The 20,809-nt window shown below is 44.5% G+C and overlaps 1 protein-coding gene across 4 annotated transcripts in view; it reads left to right on the forward strand.

Moving 5' to 3' along the window:
• Positions 1-20,809, forward strand: part of ITGA11 (integrin subunit alpha 11) — a 592,938-nt gene that overhangs the window by 524,331 nt on the left and 47,798 nt on the right. For all 4 annotated transcript variants that reach the window (XM_086957973.1, XM_086957974.1, XM_086957976.1 and 1 more), the window contains 2 exons: positions 8,268-8,378; positions 9,094-9,189. In XM_086957973.1, coding sequence (XP_086814099.1) covers positions 8,268-8,378; positions 9,094-9,189 — 207 coding nt within the window. The remainder of the gene's footprint in view (positions 1-8,267; positions 8,379-9,093; positions 9,190-20,809) is intronic.

Genomic DNA, 20,809 nt, shown 5'->3' on the forward strand with positions numbered 1-20,809 from the left:
GTGCACTTTCAGCCACACCAAGCTTTTAGCTTTAAATGTATCCTATTTTATTACGTGTGGTCCCTTAAAAAAATGCAAATGCATTCTGCTGTGTGGTCTTTCTCGCACTTTTCACCCAACCTGCTTTGGGAAGTTTTGCAGTGTAGCTCACCTTTCCATTTCACCTTTCCTTCTTTGTGAGCTTAACACACGTTTATTTATTTATTCTACTGTATACTGCTTGTGTGAAGGACAGCCTTCATTTCTTTTTCTGTCTTCGGCTGACTTCCACTCTTTCACTGTTATCTGTACTTATTTAGTCATTTCACTTTTCCAATTTCTCTTCAAACCCTGTATTTACTTCCTTGTTTGCCTGGCCAGCATACATGATGTTAGTACTTGGTTTTCTCTTGAGTCTGTTGTACAGTTTTGTATTTATTTATTTTTGTGTTTCTGTGGAAAGGGAAGGTGGTGCAATAGTTGTTTGTACTTTTCTCTCACTTCCTATCCACTTTACTTCCTCTGCTTGCTATTTCTATATTTCATTTTACGCTTTGTTTCACTGTACCATTCACTACATTTAATTCTTTGATTGTGATGCCTCTTTTTGATGCCTTTTAAAATTTCCTTCCTTTGCGTTGTAAAGGGGGGAGATATGTGATATCCTGCTGCTCAGCTAGAATGACTGCCTGATGGAATGTTAGTGTTTGGAATGTGTGAGTGCGTGAATTAGTTGGATGAAGGGCTGAGCAGCAGGGAAGCAGCTCCTGGTGGGGCTCCTACTAAGACTCTTACTTTACCTGTCAAAGTATCTAATTTACCACTTAAATAAATCTACGTGGTAAACTACCTGGCTTGGAGCTTCCTTTCTTCAATACTACACCGAGCTATCACAAAGCTCCACTCTGTTGACCAAATCAAAGTCACTGAAGTGGTCCATAAATGTGAGATGAATTGAACCTCTCTTGGTCTTTACATGTTTACCAATGATCAACTGAAGGTTCGGGCATTGTTCTACTGTGCCAACCCCTGGTCAGAACCCGTACTTGAATCTTGACAAGGGCATGATTTTCCTGCATCCTCGCCTTCCCAATATCTTAAGGGAGCTGTTCAGAAGAGAAACATGAGGATAACAGTCGGGGAGTTTCTGCTCCTGTTTTTTAAAGATGGAAGCAACTATGGCTTCGCTCCATATTGAAATATGTTCCCCTTTATAAACGCCTTAAAAACATTTGTTAAAACTGGAGCCCAGAGTGGAATCTTATGTTTAAATCCAAAGAAACTCCGTCCAAGGCTGGGTGCCTTTCCAGCAGGGTTCTGATTTTGCAGCAATGGCGTCCTTTATGTCAATGGTTTCACTAAGGGCATCATATAGCACCGAATTAAAGGATTATGGGGCATATCAAGAAGGCGTTATCTCTGCTTTTTAGGCTTTAAAAGCCAAAAAAGCAGAGATAAAACTAGCGCCCTATCAGCAACAGGGTGCTAACAAGCAAATTTGCATTTTAGCACCCTTTTACTCTACGCTTCCCTTTGCATCTCTAATGAGATGCAAAGGGGACGTTCCAGAGTAAAATAATAGAAGAAATGTTGCTAAGCAACATTTCTCCTATTATCAAGGATATCTCTAACCCTGTTAGCAATTAAAAAAGCAGCGCTAACCGCGGTTAACGCTTCTTTTTAACGTCTGGTATTTTTCTGACTTAGCCATGATACCCTATGTAAGGTGGGTATCATGGCTAAGTATGTCTATCTCTATCAGCAAGCTATCGCCAAAACTTGTGGGATTATTGCTATATTTCCAGCGATAATCTCACAATTGGCAGTTTGTGCTCTGAATTTTATTGCTTTGGAGATAAGTGTTTCTGATAGCACGCTATCTTCGCGCTAAAATTCAGAGTTGGCCGGCGATAATTATCCTAGCGCTAAGTGCGCTTAGGGATAATTATCGCCTGGCCTTGTTAATATGCCCCTCTGCTTATCTGTAATAAGTATCAACATCGTTGTTTCCGGGATTAAAAATACTAATAAAATGGTCTATCCAAACTTCGAAAGGTATAACTGTGTCCAATGTCGGATTTCATACCCAGTGAAGAACAGCTGATTTACAACCTCTCCAAAAGGCTGCACTGTCCCTCAATCTAGCAGCCTTTGCCAACTCCTCGCAGCCCTCCTTGCTTAACTCACATCTCCTAGCCTCAAGGGTAGCTTGCAGTCTAGATTTCTTCTCTGGAGTGCGGGTTATTAGACAGTGCCAATTTCAGACTCTTGTGGGCTAAAGTGCACGCATGACTGAACACAGTCTACGAGAGCGATTGATTTCGATGTTCTATTTAGCCTCAAACCTTTATCAAAGGAGGCACGCAAGACACTAAAAGTATCTATAATAAACCTGGGAGGTCCCTCCACCAATGTCACTGTTAAAATGGCTAGAAAGTTCTCCTTCACAAGGTTATGCACGAAGGTCCCTTTATTTAATTTCTCCAGTTTTTTTCCTGATGCCTTTATTGAGCAAATCAGTCATGGTACATTCTTTAATCTCCATGCACTACCCAACAGATTTAAGTCAAGGACCAATGCAAGGAGATTGTGATTGCTTTTACAGGAAGCAATTGAATTACATCATGCTACAATATAATTTCCATTAAATCGATGGATGGAATACAAAAAGTCAATCTCACTTCCATTAGTGGCCCCATTATAAGTAGGAATTAGAGGTGTCCCATTCGCCCTGTATTCTTTGGCAAAAGGCAATTGTCTAAAGACTGTGATCCCTTGGCACAGTATTTCAGCATCCTCAGGTGGATTAACCCATGTTTGATGTTGTGTCATCCCATGATCATGCAGCATTTGATCATGGCTACGTTCAGCTTCCTCTGCAATTTTTTCACTGCACTGTGGTATGTTGCTTCTCTCCATTCAAAATCAAGGGCCAGATGTACGAAGGCTATTAACGTTCGGTAACGGCCGAAATCGGCTGTTACCGACCGGTAATAGACTTTTCCTATGTAGGAGGCACATTTACCGATTCGGTAAATAACGAATCGGTATTTCCCGATTCGGTATTTACCGAATGATCATTTACCGATTCGGTATTCACCGAATCGGTAAATGAAATGTAGGAAGCAGTTCAAAGAGTGCTTCTGGGCTTTAAGGATTCGTTATTTACCACCAACCATTAGTTGGTGGTAAATAACGAATTCCTATGTAAATGCAAATCTGTGCATTTACACCAGTGCCATGTGACGGACATACATGCCCTAAGGGCATGTAGGTGTGCCACATGTGCACACAAGCTCTAATCAGGAGTGCAACAGGGTGTCAAAGGGACACCCTGCCACCCTTGACTTTTTCCCAAATTTACTGAATCGGTAATTACCGATTCGGTATTTGCTATTCATTCCTGTGGGCCTTGAGGCCCATAGGAATGAATGGCAAATACCGAATCGGTAATTACCGATTCAGTAAATGCCGAATCTTAACGATTCTGTATTTTTTACCGAAAACTTATCTACATAGCATTTACCGATTCGAAAATACTGAATCGGTAAAATTTGGTATTTTCGAAACGGTAAATGTCAATTACCTACATCTAGCCCCAAGTTCCGTTCAGACCATATATTTGTTGTCACACCCAGCAGCATATCTGGTCACCAGTGTTCCTCCAGCTGTTCGTTGACCTTTGGGTGGAGTTTGGCCCATCTCATTCTCGGCGTGCCAGACCACTTCACATCTGTGTCGCTGAGCCTTGGCCCTTTGAATATTAGTCTCCTGTCTGGGCCCATCCCATCGGTGGGACTGGTTTTCTGATTGTATTATTGCAAGTTACATTTTCGAGAACTCCAGCTTTGTTCTCATTGTCTGTGACATCAAGAGGAATTCCTCGGTGGAAAGCAATCACTATTGATAACTACCCCTCTAGAATTCTGTTTGCAACATCCATTTTTTACATTGATGTTACACAAAGGGCCCTTGACCATGTGCTCATGATGTCATTCTCAAAGTGTAACATCACACTGAAATCTTGGTTTCAGTACAGAGAGAGAGAGAGAGACGAGAAACATTGATGCCAACAGCAATTTCGAGTATCTCCAGTTGGCAACTTATTGTACAGTTAACTACTCCAGGTGCCAGTACAACTTATGTGGTGCCACAGCGTACATTTGAAGATAGTGTGAAAGAATTCACAGGCACTTTAAGGGAAATCACATAGGGTTTATGGAGACATTATGGACCATTGACATATGGCGGATGGCGGGCTATCAGGAGCTCCTGAGCTCATAGTCTCCCGTAAGAGTGGACCTACAGATTCTCCAACCCCTCATCAGCTTCGGTCTCTCTTATCAAGGACTGTTTAGAATGAGGTGACAGAATGGAAACAGATAACTATTCAAGCTGAAATACGAATTTGATGGTTCCTTAAAGCAGAGTTTGTAAAACCTTGAAGACTTGTCTAGGCAAGGGTCAGCAGAATGCTGTGGTTCACTGGCTGAGGTTCGATTTGTCAATTTGTAATATTCGATATGTAGGTAGCAAGGTCTCAAGTCTGTCGAATTTGAGTCAAGATAAAATAGAGCCATGCCCGTGGGTCCAGACTTCCTGGTATTGGGGAGTTTTTTGTCTTGTACGTTTTTCGAGCAAACGTACATCAGTCTCTGTCCACATACCTGCCAACATTTCAAAACAGGAACGATGGAGATTTTGGAGAAAAAAACATCTGGGGAATGCATTTTCCCCATTAACTTCTGTTGAAGCAAAGGCAATTTCAGGCAGGATAGGGCTAAAATAAAGCAATTTTTGGCTGGGAGTCTACTGCCCGAATTGGGTCTGATAGCATGTACGCACTGAGCACCGATGTGTTTTCAGTTAGTGCGGCCCATTCTCCATGCTTCTACACAGTTTAGGTCAGCCTGACACACATTCTTCCTGTTCAGGCCAGGCAGCCAGGAGCTGTGCATGCGCTAAATGCACAGGCTCCTGGCTGCTTGAGCGGAACTCACATGGTCCTTGTTTTCGTCTGTCAGATTCCTTCTGACAGTGGTGAGTTTTTGGATACTGAGGCAGTAGCCTCATTACTCCGCATTCATTTCGAATTTTTTTAGTCGCTGTTTAGGTTGTCTTATTGATGTGTGACTCTTTGTCACAGTTGAGGTTGTATCACAGCCTGAGTGGAACTTTGCCAGCTGAGGGTTTTAACAGCCTTGGGGGTCTGACCTACTCAGCCTGACAAACGTGCCTTGAGGCCTCCACCGCGTGACGAGGGGGACCGTCACTGATTGCTTCAGACTCGGGGTTTCAGTTTTAGGCCCGAAGTGCCCAGGACCGAGTGTTAATCAGTGACACCTCATCACAGAGGGGGGTGGTGTCAGTAGTCTTACTGACCCCATCCCACTCTGTGACGAGTGAGAGACTGTTTCCTTAGCTCATTGTCTGACCTGAGGCTAGCCAATGACGGAAAGCAGTAGTCCCAACCCTCCTGGGACCTCCGATGCTTCTTTCCCAGAGAGCTACAGTGAAGGTAAGTTTTTATGTTTTTGATATTTAGTGCGTGTGTGTATGTATGAGTGTATGTATGTATGTGTATTTGTGTGTGAGTGCAGGGGCGGCTCCTCCGCTAAGGTCGCCCCACTGCCTTTCAGCACAGCAAAAAAAGGAAAATAAAATGATAAAAACGCAATGTTATTATCATTGTATTTTACTGTGTTGGGGATGTTTTGTGGGATGGGCCTGTGCTGCGCAAGGGGGAGGAGTGGTGATACCCTCCTAAGTGCGCATGAATGTTTGGATGGCACTCCGGGGCTGGGCAAACATTCATGCACACTAAACGTGTTCTCCACCCAGGCTACATTACAGCCTGGGTGGAGAACATGCCCAGGCTTCCATTCCCGATCTGAGCGCCTAACCATGGCTCTTAGACCAATGTGATTGGCTCAGGGGAGCCTGGGTGCTTACCAATCACAACGCAGCATTACATCATTGTGATTGACTCAGGGTAGCCCATCCTGCTTTCTGTTCCAGCAGAAGCAAGGAGGAGAATAAAAAGGAGGCGGCACCCGGCCAGCTGGCCGGCCGACATGTAAGTGATTTTTATTTTTTACTCCACCCCTAGCCACCCTCTCTCCCCCCTCCTCCACTGCCCCCCAGCCCCACTACTGATTCGCAGGACCAGCCGCGACTGCATGAGTGTTGTGAATGGGTGTGTGTGAATGCATAGGTGTCAGTGAGTGTCTATGTGTGCTTTAAGTGGCTGGCCTCCCACCCCTCTCCCTGCTAAAATTACTGGCCGCCACTATTCTCAGTTCTGTCAGTGTTGGCAGACAGGGAACGAGTCCCACACAGACAAAAAGATTTGCCAGAAGTCAGAGCCGGACTTTAGCATGTGTCAGCTGGTCCCACGCCCAGGAGCAGGAGCTGCTTGCTGCAGCCTTCTTCTGACGTGGCTGCAAAGAAAAGTGCATTTAAACACTGTCTCTGGAGGCTGGTGTGCCATTGTCTGCATTTTGACTGCCTTTCTTCTCGTGGCTTTCCTCTTTTTTTCAACACAGAGACAGTTAAATAGAACAAATGGGAGGGAGAGGGGGCTAAATTTGCTTTCGCCCAGGGCGCTTTCTGAGCAAAGGCTGAGGTCTGCCAGAAGCAATGATGTGAGCAAAGGGCTCCTGGCTCGACAGTCGACAATCTGTTTTTTTCATCGCAGAGGGTGTGCATGCTTAACCGCTTCTCTGTAACTGAGCGTGTCTCTAGTGCAATGAGCTGGTCTTCTAGTTACTGTCTCCTCATTATACATGTGGTTCAGTTTATGCCTTGTGATTGCTTTCAGAGGTAAAGCTTCAGGGGGGGGAGCTTGGGGTGTCACATACCCCTAGTAAATGTATTCTGTAGTACAGGTGCTTTAAATCAGGTATGGTGAGGTTTGTCGGATTTTACTTGGGATTTTTACATATAGATGCAGACAGAAACACACACATACTGACACACACACACACCCACACACACACTCTCTATCTCTTTGTTTAAGGGTCTTAAAAAATTGTTATTTTACAAAATATTGAGTTATAATTACCCTTCACAGTCTGCACTACTCTCTCTTCCTACTGCTCCTTAAGGCCCCCTTCAGCCCTGCTTCTTGTGTAATGGATTTTAACCAGTAGGATTGTTGGGAAATCTGAGGCTCACGCCCCTTCAATCTTACAGACCAAGCTCCGCCCCTGATTGTTTACTTCCGGCTTTGAAATCTCCTCATTCCATGGTGTGATACACTAAATATGTGTTCTGTGTCCTTGCACAGCAGTTGACCACCCTTAGTGAACTGCACACTTCATCTTGTCATGTTTCACTTTTGTGCTCCTGTACGTTTTTTTCCAGTGTGCCTGTGATTATAGGGTGGTGCACACATTGGCTGTTGGCCTATAATGTATGAGAGGCGTCCTGGATTGCCGCCAAATGGGCCAATTTGCAGACCTGTAGTTCCTTTGAAAGAGCTTGTAGACAAAGAAGAATCAGTGTGTTCTTTATGGGTAGCCGAGTTCAACATCAAACACACTAAAGGTGATGGGAGGAAAGCTTGAAATAGTCTAACCAGTGGCAATTGCTCTGGGCAGCGTTCCAGCCCAGCCTTTCGTGCCCACCGTACCAGCACCTTAGATTAGACCCGGCCATATGCAAATCAGCCTTGGTCCTGCTTCAGTGGTAACAAAGCAGATCAAACTGCCATGCCAGGTCCTCTCTGAACAATAACACAAGCAACCCAAGACTGGTTTGGGCCTATTTGGAACTCTTCGGACTAGGTCAGCTTGATTCCAGTATGACAGTGATCACAGTACCCATGTCTCAGCAGACCCTTAGCCACTTACGGCGTTACATCAAACACAGACGGTGATGAGAGGACTGCTTGCAAATAGTCTAACCACTGACAGTCTCTCTGGGTAACATTCCAAACCATTGCTGTCTTGCTCACCATGCCACCCCAGATTAGACCCATCATTGGTCCAGTACAACACATCCAGCCCGAACTACCAAGCCAGGTCCTGTTTGAACTGAAACACAAGACCTGTTTCGGCCCAGTTCAACATCAGCCTCTACCCACTCTAACTGGCTTACACCAGCCACAAGTCAAGACATCTTTTCTGTTCCTCGTGCTCAGCGGATCACCTCTGCACCTTGTACAAGTTGAGTTGCATCTGTGCATGCTATCCAATATATTTTTCACTTTCACTCAGATATGCGAGACCCAGCCAAAGCATGCACCTTTGTATTCTGACATTCATCTCCTATGCTTTATTTTACAGAATTACAGCAATGCCGATGTGGTTTCCATCGACTGCAATGTGAATCTGGCCTCAAATGAAGAAGTGACGTTCCTCCTTCATGGAAGACTGTGGTTGAAGTCGCTTAAGGCAGTAAGTAGACTTGTCACACCCAAAAGTCGTAGCCAGAGAGCACAAGACAACCTTAGGTCAGAAGGAGGGGAGTGAAATGGCAAGACTCTCAGCCTATATGTTTTCTTACTCGATCGGGTCAATCAAGTTAAGAAAGTCATTCAATAGAATGTCCTACTTTTGATGAAGTCAGAGAGTGGGACCAGACACACAGACACCTCAGCAGATAACTCATGAGGCTTGATGCTAAACAGCGTCAGACCCAGGGGATTCAACAACAGGACCTTGAGTGAGTTGTGGGGTTAAAGTGGGAAGTGGTGCAGCAAGCAGTGAAGCATTATGCATTATTATGGTTTAATGAACATTTATTAGTGCAAACACAAGATGATGGATGGAGCACTGAAACGTTTTAGACACTCAATTCTAGTTACAGATCTGGGTTGAATCCATCATCGATCTTTAGCTCACTCTGCCACCCCAGTTCAGACCCTGCTATATGCAAATCAGTCTTGACCTTGTGCCTCATGGGAACAGTACAGCTCGAACTGGGTGTGAGTGTCTGAACATTTTCAGCACTCCATCCATTGTCTCCTTGTGTTTGCATTTATTAGAGCCCCACTTCATTGTAGATTGCACAATTTGTCATTATTTCGAACTTTGCTGGTCGGCAACTTTTCTATGTATTTCTCATTGTTGCTCAGCTCTCTGGGCTTTAACTGTTTTCTTGTCCTTGCAGCTGAAGTTCAGATCATTGAAACTGGTCGTAAACGCTGCCCTACAGCGAAAATTTCACAGCCCCTTCATATTTCAAGAGGATGAACCAAGTCGCCAGGTAGAGTTTTTTTAATCCCTCCCTGCTCTTCCTTGTAGTGATAGCCCTCAATTTCTTTAAAATCTCCTCCAAAGGTGAAATACCCTTGTATCACGTTTTTCTAGACTATGTGGTCCAGGGACAATCTGATGTCAGATCAGTTCCTATACCTCTCTGCCTTTTCCTGCTTTTCTCTGCATACCGCCGACACCATCCTTCTTAATGTATTGGTACTGACCGCCAGACAGTGTGCAAACCCAGGAGGAGCGAATGAATATCCAACTTTTATCAAACAGAGAATAGTACAGAAACTGTGTGATTAGCTGTTCATGCACAGTTTAAGTTCTAACACAGTAGGATATCATGACATTTTTATTGTTCAGTTATTGGAACTCTGCTAGACTCCACATGATACACCTTGACCACTTGAGGATAATATGGGACTGATTTTGAATGACTCCTGCACAAGAAATATTTATTATTAATTATGCGTAGTTGATCATACCTAGAAGTTGCTTGGTGCAATACATCTAGCACCCTGCAATTTTTTAAAGGTGCATTTCATCAGTTGAAATCTGAAGAAACATACCAGGGGAAAATGCCTGTGAAATAGCAGGACATGCAGATTTTGGTGCTAAAAAGCACCACCAATCTAAAATGATGCCCCATTTTTCAGGGCAAAACTCAAAATACGTATTATTTATCACATCAGATTTTACTATGTACATGCAATAATCTAACAACCCCTCTGGTACACCTATTCTCAGGACCTAAGAACATGCACATGGTTTTAGCCAGAAACTGCACTTCTATGAGTTTTAAACAGAGTCATTATTATACAAATTAGCTGCCACCCAATTTATTTACTCTGTGTCCCTTATAGACCACGTTGCTGCTGTAGAAGTATGTCAGACAAGCTGTCCTGTTCTCTTACATCCATGATACCATTACTAAGTAATAGCTACATTTTCTTGACTTCATAGACCATTGGCTTAGCTTATATAGTTTGAAGCCTACCATTCAGCACAGCTGTCTGGTTACTAAAGACTTCTTGAGGACATTCTGAAAGCTGACATAAGAATGCATTCCACCCATTGCTTACTCTTGGCTTTGTAACTCATATTGTATTGCTTTATGTTTGCTGGCTTTATATGTTTTAGGCTGTCTAGTATGTTTTTGTCTCTCCAGTGGAGCATAGCCTGTTTACTGTGATCTTCGACAAGTGCTTGCTTCTGTTATAGATGTGGGGGATGTGCATGAGTGTGAGTGAGGCAGAGAGTAGGTGTCTTGCGGGCAGGTGGAAGTTCAGTCCATGGTTGATTAAGGATGGTCTTTGATCGTGTAGGGCTTTGTATGCATGCGTGGGGATCTTGAACTGGCATCTCTTCTGGATGGGGAACCAGTGGAGGTTTCTAGGGTGAAGGGTGATGCTGGTCAGTTTGGCGAGGTCCAGGATGGTTCTGGCTGCGGCGTTCTGTATGGTCTTGAGTAACCCTGGGCGTAGTGGGCGTAGTGGGGCTTCGCGGAGCTACGTGAAGTGGGCGAGAAACTACGCCCACCTCCGCACTCCGCGTAGCCCCACTACGCACCGCAGGCCTCCCTCCCGCCCTCCCTAAATACTTTAAATTAAACGTGTAAAAGAATTAAAAGGCACTTAACTTGCCCGCCGCTGCCCGCCGCGTCCCCGGGACTTGCTCTCTTCATTGCTGCCGTCTTGTGTACTAATGCGCATGCGCGGGCAGCCGCGCATGCGCATTTCTCATGAGAAATGCGCATTTCTCATGAGAAATGTGCATGCGCGGCCGCCCGCGCATGCGCATTAGTACACAAGACGGTAGCAATGAAGAGAGCGAGCCCCGGGGACGCGGCGGGCAGCGGCGGGCAAGGTAAGTGCCTTTTAATTCTTTTACACATTTAATTTAAAGTATTTAGGGAGGGCGTGAGGGAGGCGGGTGGCGGCCAGCTACGCTCCGTCTGCGGAGCGTGCGTAGTGCCGAATTCTACGCCTGCTACGCAAAATGCGTAGAAGCCGGCACTACGCACACTCCGTGCACGGAGCGTAGCTGCCCGTCCACCCTTAGTCTTGAGTCTTTTGAGGAGCTCAATGTAAATTCCGACATACAGAGCGTAGCCATAGTCGAGGCGGTAGGAGACGAGAGCCTGCATGACAGTCTTTCTAGTGTTGATTGGGATCCATCTAAAGATTCTGCTGAGCATGCGAAATGTGTGATAGCAGGAGGAGATGACTGTGTTGACTTGTCATTTTATGGTCAGTTGGCTTTCAAGGATGATGCTGAGTTTGCGTGAATGGTCTGTTGGTGTTGGTGTTGGTCTGAGTTCTGCTGGCCACCAGCAGTGGTCCCATGCGGAAAGGTTCTTCCAGAAGAATAGCCATCACGTAATGACGCATAACTACTCTATTTGTCTTAATGGCTGATGTACTTACAACAAGGGAGAATGGCCTCCGAAGGTTGTAGGGGTGTCCTGCTCATGCTGGGGCCTCCACTCACCATGTCCAATTTAGGTAAGAAGCACAGAGACTGGGGTCCTGATTAGCAGGATCTCAGTCAGACTAGTCAGTAAAACATAATGACACCAGCAGAAAGTGGGGGTGACAATGAAAGCAGATCCTACTTTCCTAAACAACCCCCGCCCAAACGTAAGGAGATGAGACTAACCTTGCCTAGTTTAATCTTCATTTTTTAAGTGGAAATATCTGGAGAGTCCATCTGAATTGGCATGGTAACTCCCAGCCCTAGGCTCCACTGAAAAGTCCATTCCCTGAAGGAAATGGACCACCTCAAAAGTTTGGGATTTTCACCCTTCATTTGTTTAAGCCATAAGAGGGGCTTATGGTCTGTCTGAACAAGGAAAAGAGTACCAAACGGGTATGGTCTCAACGTCTTCAATACCCAGACCACAGCAAAGGATGATGTCGAGGTTGCATGCATGGTCTGTCGGTGTTGGTCTTAGTTCTGCTGGCCACCACCTGCGGTCCTATGCGGAAGTGTTCTCCCCGAAGATCAGTACTTCTGTTTTGTCGGAGTTGAGTTTGGGGCAAATGTCTCTCATCCATTTGGCTATGTTTGTCATGGCGTTGTAGAAGTTGGTTTTGGCATTGGAGGGTTCCTGGGTGAGTGAGAGGATTAGTTGAGTGTTCTCAGTTTAGGAGATTATGTTGAGTCCATGGGATCAGATGACGTCTGCGAGGGGGGGGTTGTCATGTAGATGTTGAACAGGGTGGGACTGAGAGATGATCCTTTGGGTACCCCACATATAATGTCCTTAGGAGTGGAGGTGAAGGTAGGCTGTTGGATGCTCTGTATGCATCTTGAAAGGACAGAGGTGATCCACTTGAGGGTGTCTCTTATCGTGGTCTTAGCATTGGTTTGTAGTCGGAAGCTAACGTGCTCCATGAGAGGAGTTGGGTCGTCGCTGGTGACGGTGCATCAAATGGTTTTCCTTGAAGATGAAAGCGATGCCCCGCCATGTTTGTTGGTGAGGTTTCAATGTATCATCTTGTAGCCAACAGGAGTGGCGGTAGCAATGTTGGGTTTTGAGGAGGGGTTGAGCCACATTTCCGTGATGCAGGTCACGTCAAGGGAGAGGGTGATGATGGTGTCCCAGATTTCAGTGGTGTCTTTGCAGAGGAAGCGGGCGTTGAGCAAGATGTATTTGAGCAGTTCCAGGTTGTTAGTGCTTTTCTGAGCAGAAGTGGTGCTGGGTCCCGTGTGGGCAGGTGGTGTTGTGTTGCAGGAGAAGCAGTAGTGGTGGCAGGTAAAGAGTCATTTAGTAGAACGCGGAGAGGACGTGAAGCAGCTGCTGTTGCTTCACTCGGTTTCTAAGGCCATGACCTCCTTGGTGGTGTAGCAGCAGATGGTGGGAGGACCAGGGGTCCTGGCACATGGCGCCGTCCAGTTGCAGACGGCCACAGACAGGCTTGTCTATGGTATGCCCACTGCGCAGCCGCGCACACCCTCCATAAGTTACCCTGGGTTGTGGGCGGGGCTGTCAGGGAAGCGGGATGGACTATTAGGGCAGCAGGAAGGTGGGGAGCGGGAACCGCAATTGGAGCGGGATAAAGTGATGGGACTGGGCATGAGAGCAAGCGAGGACAAAACAACCAAAACTCAGGAGAGGGAGGCAATGGTAGATTACCACATAAATTACAACACTTTACCAAATTACAGTTAGCCAAAAAAATTGCACCCGCTGAGCAGGGAAAATTAAATAATAATAGAAATAAATGGAAATGGATGCCCACAAGTGAGGTGGAGCCGCAGCCCAACCTGGCGGTCCTCCAGGCAACGGGACCGAATTGGCAGCTGTGGTGACTCGAGCGTAGTCCCAGTCAGCCAGGAGCTAGGCATGAGCGGGGGAGCGGGAGAGTGGCGCAATGACCCGGGGTCGAGGACTACTCCTTTGTCGATTGATTGCATCTGACTGCATCTCAGTATCTCTTTCTTAGGGCAGACGTGCCTTCTGTGGCCATGTATACATTGAGCAAGGGGATATATATACAGGAAATCAAGTCTTTCCGTAAACACATAGATATCTGATACTTTCTCTAAAACGACTAGCACGTCTTTGTGGTTTATTTTATGGGCTTGGTTCCTTATACAAACACATTCTTGCTAAATTTCTATGTTAAACTTCAGAACTGGAATGACTAAAACACCAGCTGTGCTGTTGTCACTGTGCTGTTATCCGTGCATTAAAGGTTGTGTTGCCCGAGTTGTCATTTACATTTTTGCAAATATTGATTTAGATTTTTTGTATAGTGCTCAATTTTGTAAGTCTCATTTTTGGCCGATGAGCTATCTATCATTTACAATGGTACTTACAATTTCCAATAGATGTTTTTCTGTGGTGCTATTGTGGCTTGCCAGCTTGCATTTGTGACACTGCGTTGCAGAAAAGTTATCCTCTGGATATTTGTATCCTGATACTACGCTCAGTTTTAACAGGACCTCCCGGGGCCTAGAACATGAAAAAGCCACCCAGTGCCCACAAAATAAGAGACCTTGGAGCAGAGTATGGTAGCAGTCCATACAGTTCAAAGATCTGTTTGATAGAAATAGGGTGGACTCGGTTGAGTGATGGCATAAGTCATGTCATCAAACTTCTTTCTGTTACGTGGGTTTTTTAGATCTTGCTTTGTAAAGTCAGAAAACTCAGGATAATCCAACTTCCAAAGAGACTGCCCAGAGAGAGGTGTTTGGAAGGGATGAGGCTGCATTTCCAAATAAGTCAAAATATATTTTTGAATTGAAACCTCCAACCTCTCCCTGAAACGATAAAAGCTGAGAATGTAAGAAGAACCGCTGGAGATTATCTAGAAGTCATCTTAAAAGGAAACAGGAGGACGTTTAACATTTAGGGAATGGGGTTCCAATGGGGCAAATCGCTTTGTCTTCAATACTGGGAACGTGGCCAACCCGAGGAGACGTGACGTCATGCATCTCTTTCTCTAGGGTTTGATGGGAAGCCAGAGGAAGTTGGGATCAGATGTATTTCAATAACTCGCAGGTTTCAGCAGATGAGTATCTTATCACTGTAAGCTTGCAGAAAGCGATGCAATCTTGGACTCAAATATATAGATAAAAGAATCCCCGCCACCTACTGGAGGTAAACTCAGTATTGATCTGTCCACTGTCAACTGGAAGCAAAACTCTCTTGGAAATTAAATTGTAGCCACAGACCTGCTTTCCCAGGTCTGTTCTCCAGGGAGAGACGGCTGGCTTGAGTGATGGTCATATCCTTAGCAAGAGCCTCTTTGTCGCAGCTAAGGAAACTTTTCTCCCAGAAGACACCAGACATCAATACCAAGTGAATGGTGGAGAGCAGCAGGCCCGCCCTGAGAACGTGATCACGCAGTGAAGATGTCCCTCTGGACTGGAGTGCCCTCAGGAATCCAAACTCAGCAGCACTCCTGATTTAGGCCAGCCTGGTCATGACAGGACTGGTCTATTCCGCATTTTTCTTGCCATCTACGATAGCCACACCATGGTGTGTGGAAGGAAACCAAGATCCAGGATTGAATTCATGGCTGATTGACTCTATCCTGCTCAGATAAGACCAGAAATTAATGCTGCACGTACTTGAAAGAGGACAGGCCAACCTGCATGTGGAGAGTTCCTGCCTGCTTGAGCCGGGCATCAGCTGTACCAAGCTGGAACCTTGCACCAGTGAAGCTCAGAGCCATCTGTCTACAAAGACCGGTGGGAATCAGTCATGGTAATATGTCTGCTCCAAGCACAATCCACACCTGCAGCAAATGTTTAGGGCAAGAAACATCACTGCAAATCAACAATAATGAGAGTGAGACTGCTTTGTCCATCAAGGCCCATGATGTGAGCAGCCTCTGCACAACATCACCAGAAATCATGACCATGACAGCACATACCCTCTTGGGTGAGCCCAGTGGCACCTGGAGTAGTAAGTCTCCAGTAAGAGCAGTGCCCTTGCCACAGAAAGAGGAGGCTTATCTGAGGGGTAGAATAGTGGCCAGTTAGGGGACATTTTATAAGGCGTGTGCGTAATTTGCTTTGATGTAAATGCACGAAATTACTGCAAAATGACACAATATGCAAATCTGTTATTTTGTGCTATTTTTTTAAACGAGAAATGCTTCTCACATCAATTTGCGGCGCAAGGACGTATTTAAACAAAGCACCACAAACAACAGCCGCTCCTGTTCTGCTATTCCTATGCATTTGCGGTAACATTGTTACCGTGAATAGCGCCATTTGCTGTAAATATTAATACAAATGGGGCATAATTACAGGAAGTGGCGTAATAGCATCATTTTTGGAAATTCGTGTAAGAAGCATAATGCGAAATTCCTGGAATTATGCAAATTACATTGCATGAATTAAACTCCACCCACACCTAATTTACATTTCAAAAGAGTGCTACATTTACAATCCTGAAGTATGTCTTCGACAGCTGGCTAATAAAAACCAAATAACTCCAATGTAGTCATTGTTACCACTGCCGTTAGCTTTGAGGTGTAGCGCTGTGCATTACTGTCGAGAGGCCGTCTTTACAACATATTGGGCCCGATTCACAGAATGAACTTACTACTTTTGGCATTCACAGAATGCACTTACTACTTTTGGTATTCACAGAATGAACTTACTCATTTCGGTATTCACAGAAGTTAGGACTACTAACTTTAGGACTCCTAAATGCCTTCTGTGAATACCGAAAGTCTTAAAATTAGGATTTTTCTCTATTTAGTAGTAGTAAAGTTAGGACTCCTAACTTTAGGATGCCTAAATGCCTTCTGTGAATACCGAAAGTCTTAAAATTAGGATTTTTCTCAATTTAGTAGTAGTAAAGTTAGTAGTCCTAACTTTACTACTACTAAATAGAGAAACATCCTAATTTTAAGACTTTCGGTATTCACAGAAGGCATTTAGGAGTACTAAAGTTAGTAGTCCTAACTTCTGTGAATACCGAAATGAGTAAGTTCATTCTGTGAATACCAAAAGTAGTAAGTGCATTCTGTGAATGCCAAAAGTAGTAAGATCATTCTGTGAATCGGGCCCGTAGTGCTTAAGTGTTAAAATAATGCTTATGGTCAGAACGCTGCTTTTCGCTGTGTATATCCTCTCTCTTGAAGTACTTTTCTTGTATAATTCATTGGCTGGGCTTGGTATGGTATACCTGTGTACTGAGGGCCCAGCCTAGTAACTTGTATACTGAGGGTCCAGCCTACATCAACTCCGTGCTTAATTTGTGCTGGTTCGACACCAGCACTTGTTTCTTAACACCGGCACATTATTCTGACATTTCATCACATGTTGGCACTGAACATCTATCTTTAACAAGCATTTACAATGCAACGGTTTCGCCTTTGGAAATGTTAAAGCTATTTGCAATGTAAATGACAATGCCATTTATTTATCTGTTTTCAAAACCAACACATAAATACAAATGTTGTCATTTACAATGCCAATAGCTCAAACTTTTCCAAAGGCGAAACCGTTGCATTGTAAATGCTTGTTTATATTTAGCACCACTCAGCCCCAAATAAACAAGGTGTGAAACAAGGTATAAAACGTTATTTGAGAGCACTCGATGGAAATAAAGGTGCTGGTATTATCTCAGCTCATTCGTGAATCTGCCACCGTTCTGCACTCTTGATGTTCATGCGTTCAGACATACGGTGGAACTGATCTCTTCAACACCGATTAATGTCAGAGTAAACCACAGACATAGGATATGTAAAACTGAAATGTAGGATGTAGCATACTCGCCAAGCTGGAAAAAAGCATTAACTCATAATTGATTTAAAGGAAATAAGAGTCTTTTTTGCGATGAGCTTCAAATTCGGTCAATGCAAAATAAAAATGTTAATAAACCCTTCCTTAAAATATCTGTGGAATTATTTAATTTCCCCACAATGCTACAGGCCTGAAGGTAAAATAGAAAGTAAAGCTTCTGGACTATTTTGAGGAAAGTTGCACTTCCCCAAATACTTGAGCAATAGAGTTAGAATTGTACATTTGACCTCAGTCACCGCAAAGCTCACGCTGCCGTAAAGGTGCAACTGAAGGCAAGAGTACTGAACAGCTAAAAGCCACTTTTTACCCAGTCTATCAGGGGACTACTGGCCTGTGAAATACCTGGGCAACAAGCACTGGCAGCTGTGTTTTTGAAAGAAGCTCCAGTCTCAGGACCCGGTTGTCTGTTTTACTGCCATAGTGATTTAATCAATCTGTGCACATTAGATCCTTTGCTGCTACTTGAGCACAATGAACTACTACTTCCAGCTCTCTCTGTGACACAATGATTATCAGGGACGTGTAGAATCCACGAATGGAACCTTTTTTGAAAGTCAAAATGTAAAAAAAAGCTACACTGCATTTGCCACTGGTTGTGGACCGTAACCTATGATTTATAGAAATCTGTTAATTTTATCTCCAAATGCGGAGTTCATTTTCTCTTCGGAAATCTTAATCTCTTTGCAGTAAGATGCATTTGCACTCTGGACTGTTAACGGACAGATTTTACATGCTGCTTGGGTTGAATTGTCCATTTTGTGGGAAAAGGGTTTACCAGGATAACCCACAATCTTACCACCACCTTTGGGATCGCTCACCATTGTGTACAATGTGGAGCCCACGATCCCTAAAAGACTGTTTGCATGCTATATTCAGAGTTATCCATATAAGATTAAATAAATGCTTGAATTTCAAGTACAACACGAATGAGAACCTGTCACCTAAAACACAAACAGAATGCCAATAACGTAGATGAGGTTACTGCTTTGGATAATAGTTGTGTATTCAGTTTGAAAACAAATGTCAAATATTCAGGGCATGTTTTTGACTAAAAGGGTTTTGTGAGCAAGTAGGTGTTCAGAAGCGATACTTTGGGACATCATTCAGGTCCCTTCTACTTTTTGCCACACAGTAAGCATGCAAGCGGATCTGCACGGTCCAAAAAAAAAACCACATAAGTACGTTTTGAGCTGGAGAGTAGAGTCTTGATGCAACTTTACAACATATTCAGTGCGTGCAACGGCCGAGCCATGTTTGAAGTTCCCAAACGCTATTCACAAGAGTTCACTCCGAGCCCGGCTCTCCCCTCGCCCACACAAAGAAGGAGGAGGGGCTCGAGCTGTGTCTGATGCTCCGGATTCCTCGCTGACCCCTCCCGACCATTGCTCCGGCTGACCTCGGGCCTCTCCTCGAGTGTCTCTGTCCTGCACCCTCATTGTTTCACCCTACCCATTCACTCTCCCCTGCTTCTCGCCAGTCCGTCTTTAGCTGCCACCTCTTAGACGGCGGTCACCCCGGCGCGCTCTCTTTGGGGGTCTGCCCCCTCCACGCACTTGTGGCACACACTGCCGTCTCCAGTATCTCTCTCTGGATCATCTTTATGTCCGAAACTCCGGAGTCTTACTTTCTTTTCCCCGGCTTAGATTTTGTCCTGTTACTTTATCACCTGTTGTCTAGCACCCCTCTATACTCTGCACCCCCACCCAGTCCTGCCGTCTCTCCTGTCACTTTCTTCCCGTGCCCTTCTCCTCGGCTGTCCCCCCCGCCGCCCCCCTCACTGGCCTGTCTCACCCCTCCCCGCTCTCTAATCCTCTCTGTGAAGTCGAAGCTCTCGCCTCTGCCTCTTTGCAGTGGCGGCTGGTGACATTTCAAAGTGGTGGGGCGTAAATGTTTAGGATGAGTCCCCTGTGCCGCGCAAGTGTAGAAAATGTGCCCAATTGTCATAAGGGCGAGTTGCCCCCACCCCGGGCATTATTTTTTTTAAAAGAGTGGGCAAATGTGCCTTTTCAAGCAAGTTTGATAAAGCAAGAAGGTTAATAAAGGAATTATAGTTAGGCCATCATTAGGACACAAGAGAAAATAAGCCTGTAACACGGTTGTCCACGGTCGTATCATAAGGTAGAATACAAAAAAACATTTAACTAAGTATTACAGAAATATATCAGGACAGCTATTACTTTATGACTGTTAAAACCATGATCCTGATGTCCAACCATCAGCTCACTGAGCCATCATTTCAGTCACCACACTAACTGTATATTGTTTTGTCTATACTTTAGGCAAGAATGTAATTGGATGCAGCACAAGTCAAAATTCTGAAGCAAAATAGTACAACATTAACAAAAGTAAAAATGATGAATGGTGTGTTGATAAGGCATGCAGATGCAGAAGGAAAGTTTTGCTTCATGAGCAATCTTTCAGCTTCTCTTATGCGCTCTTTAAAACATTGGCTTTCTAAATGTTCATTCATTTAATTTAATAAAAGTAGAAATGCTTAACACTAGTAAATCCACAAAGGGAAGGGGGGCTGATGGGTCTGCTCCTATACCAGGTATGAGCAGGGATAAAGGAGACATTCAACCACGAATATGACTATGAGCAAGAGAAACGCAGTAGATACTAATTCTGTGTTTCAACCTTACAAATGATTGATGCTGCAATCTTTCTATTTCAGGGCTGTCAGCATATTTAGAGCAAAGTTTCATCGCACATTAATTAATACAATCACATCCTGGAAAGATTAAGCTACTTTTTGTAAATAAATTTAGTAACACTGTTAAACTCAGAAATCAACATGAAATGATGTGTGTTTTTTTCTTAACCAGTCCCCTTTTCTTACCAATAATGACACTGGTGACCACAAAACAAAGCACAAAACGATCGTTTTTCGAACATATAAGCTTGCTGCTTCTTGCTTGGCTGCTGAGTGTTCACTCCCACGTAGGAAGCTTTTGATTCGAAAGATTCAAAGACTCTTTCACCCTGCCTGGCCTCCTAAACGTGATCAGTGACAGTGTGCACTAGTAAAGGATTGTGGCCACTAATTACAAGGAACTGAGGAGAAATGGACTTGTTTCATGTTGTATCTGCAACGCGCGTCAGGCTCTGAATAATTGCCAGAATCACCTTTGTTAGTTAAAGCACTGCAGTCCCCATCATTAATCAAAGAGACCAGGCCATTATGGCACTAAATTATCAGTCAGTCAGTGATCATCACATGTGTGTACAATAATACGAGGGCCGGTCAGAGGGCTGGTCTTTCTGTAGGGTCCACTGTGAGGCCGCATGTCCATTTCTGGCAGCTAACAAAGGTCATTTGTGCATTCTTAGCTGTGTGTTCCAGGCAGGTT

Source organism: Lissotriton vulgaris, chromosome 2_1 (genome assembly GCF_964263255.1).
Source record: "Lissotriton vulgaris chromosome 2_1, aLisVul1.2, whole genome shotgun sequence".
NCBI classification, from domain to species: domain Eukaryota; kingdom Metazoa; phylum Chordata; class Amphibia; order Caudata; family Salamandridae; genus Lissotriton; species Lissotriton vulgaris.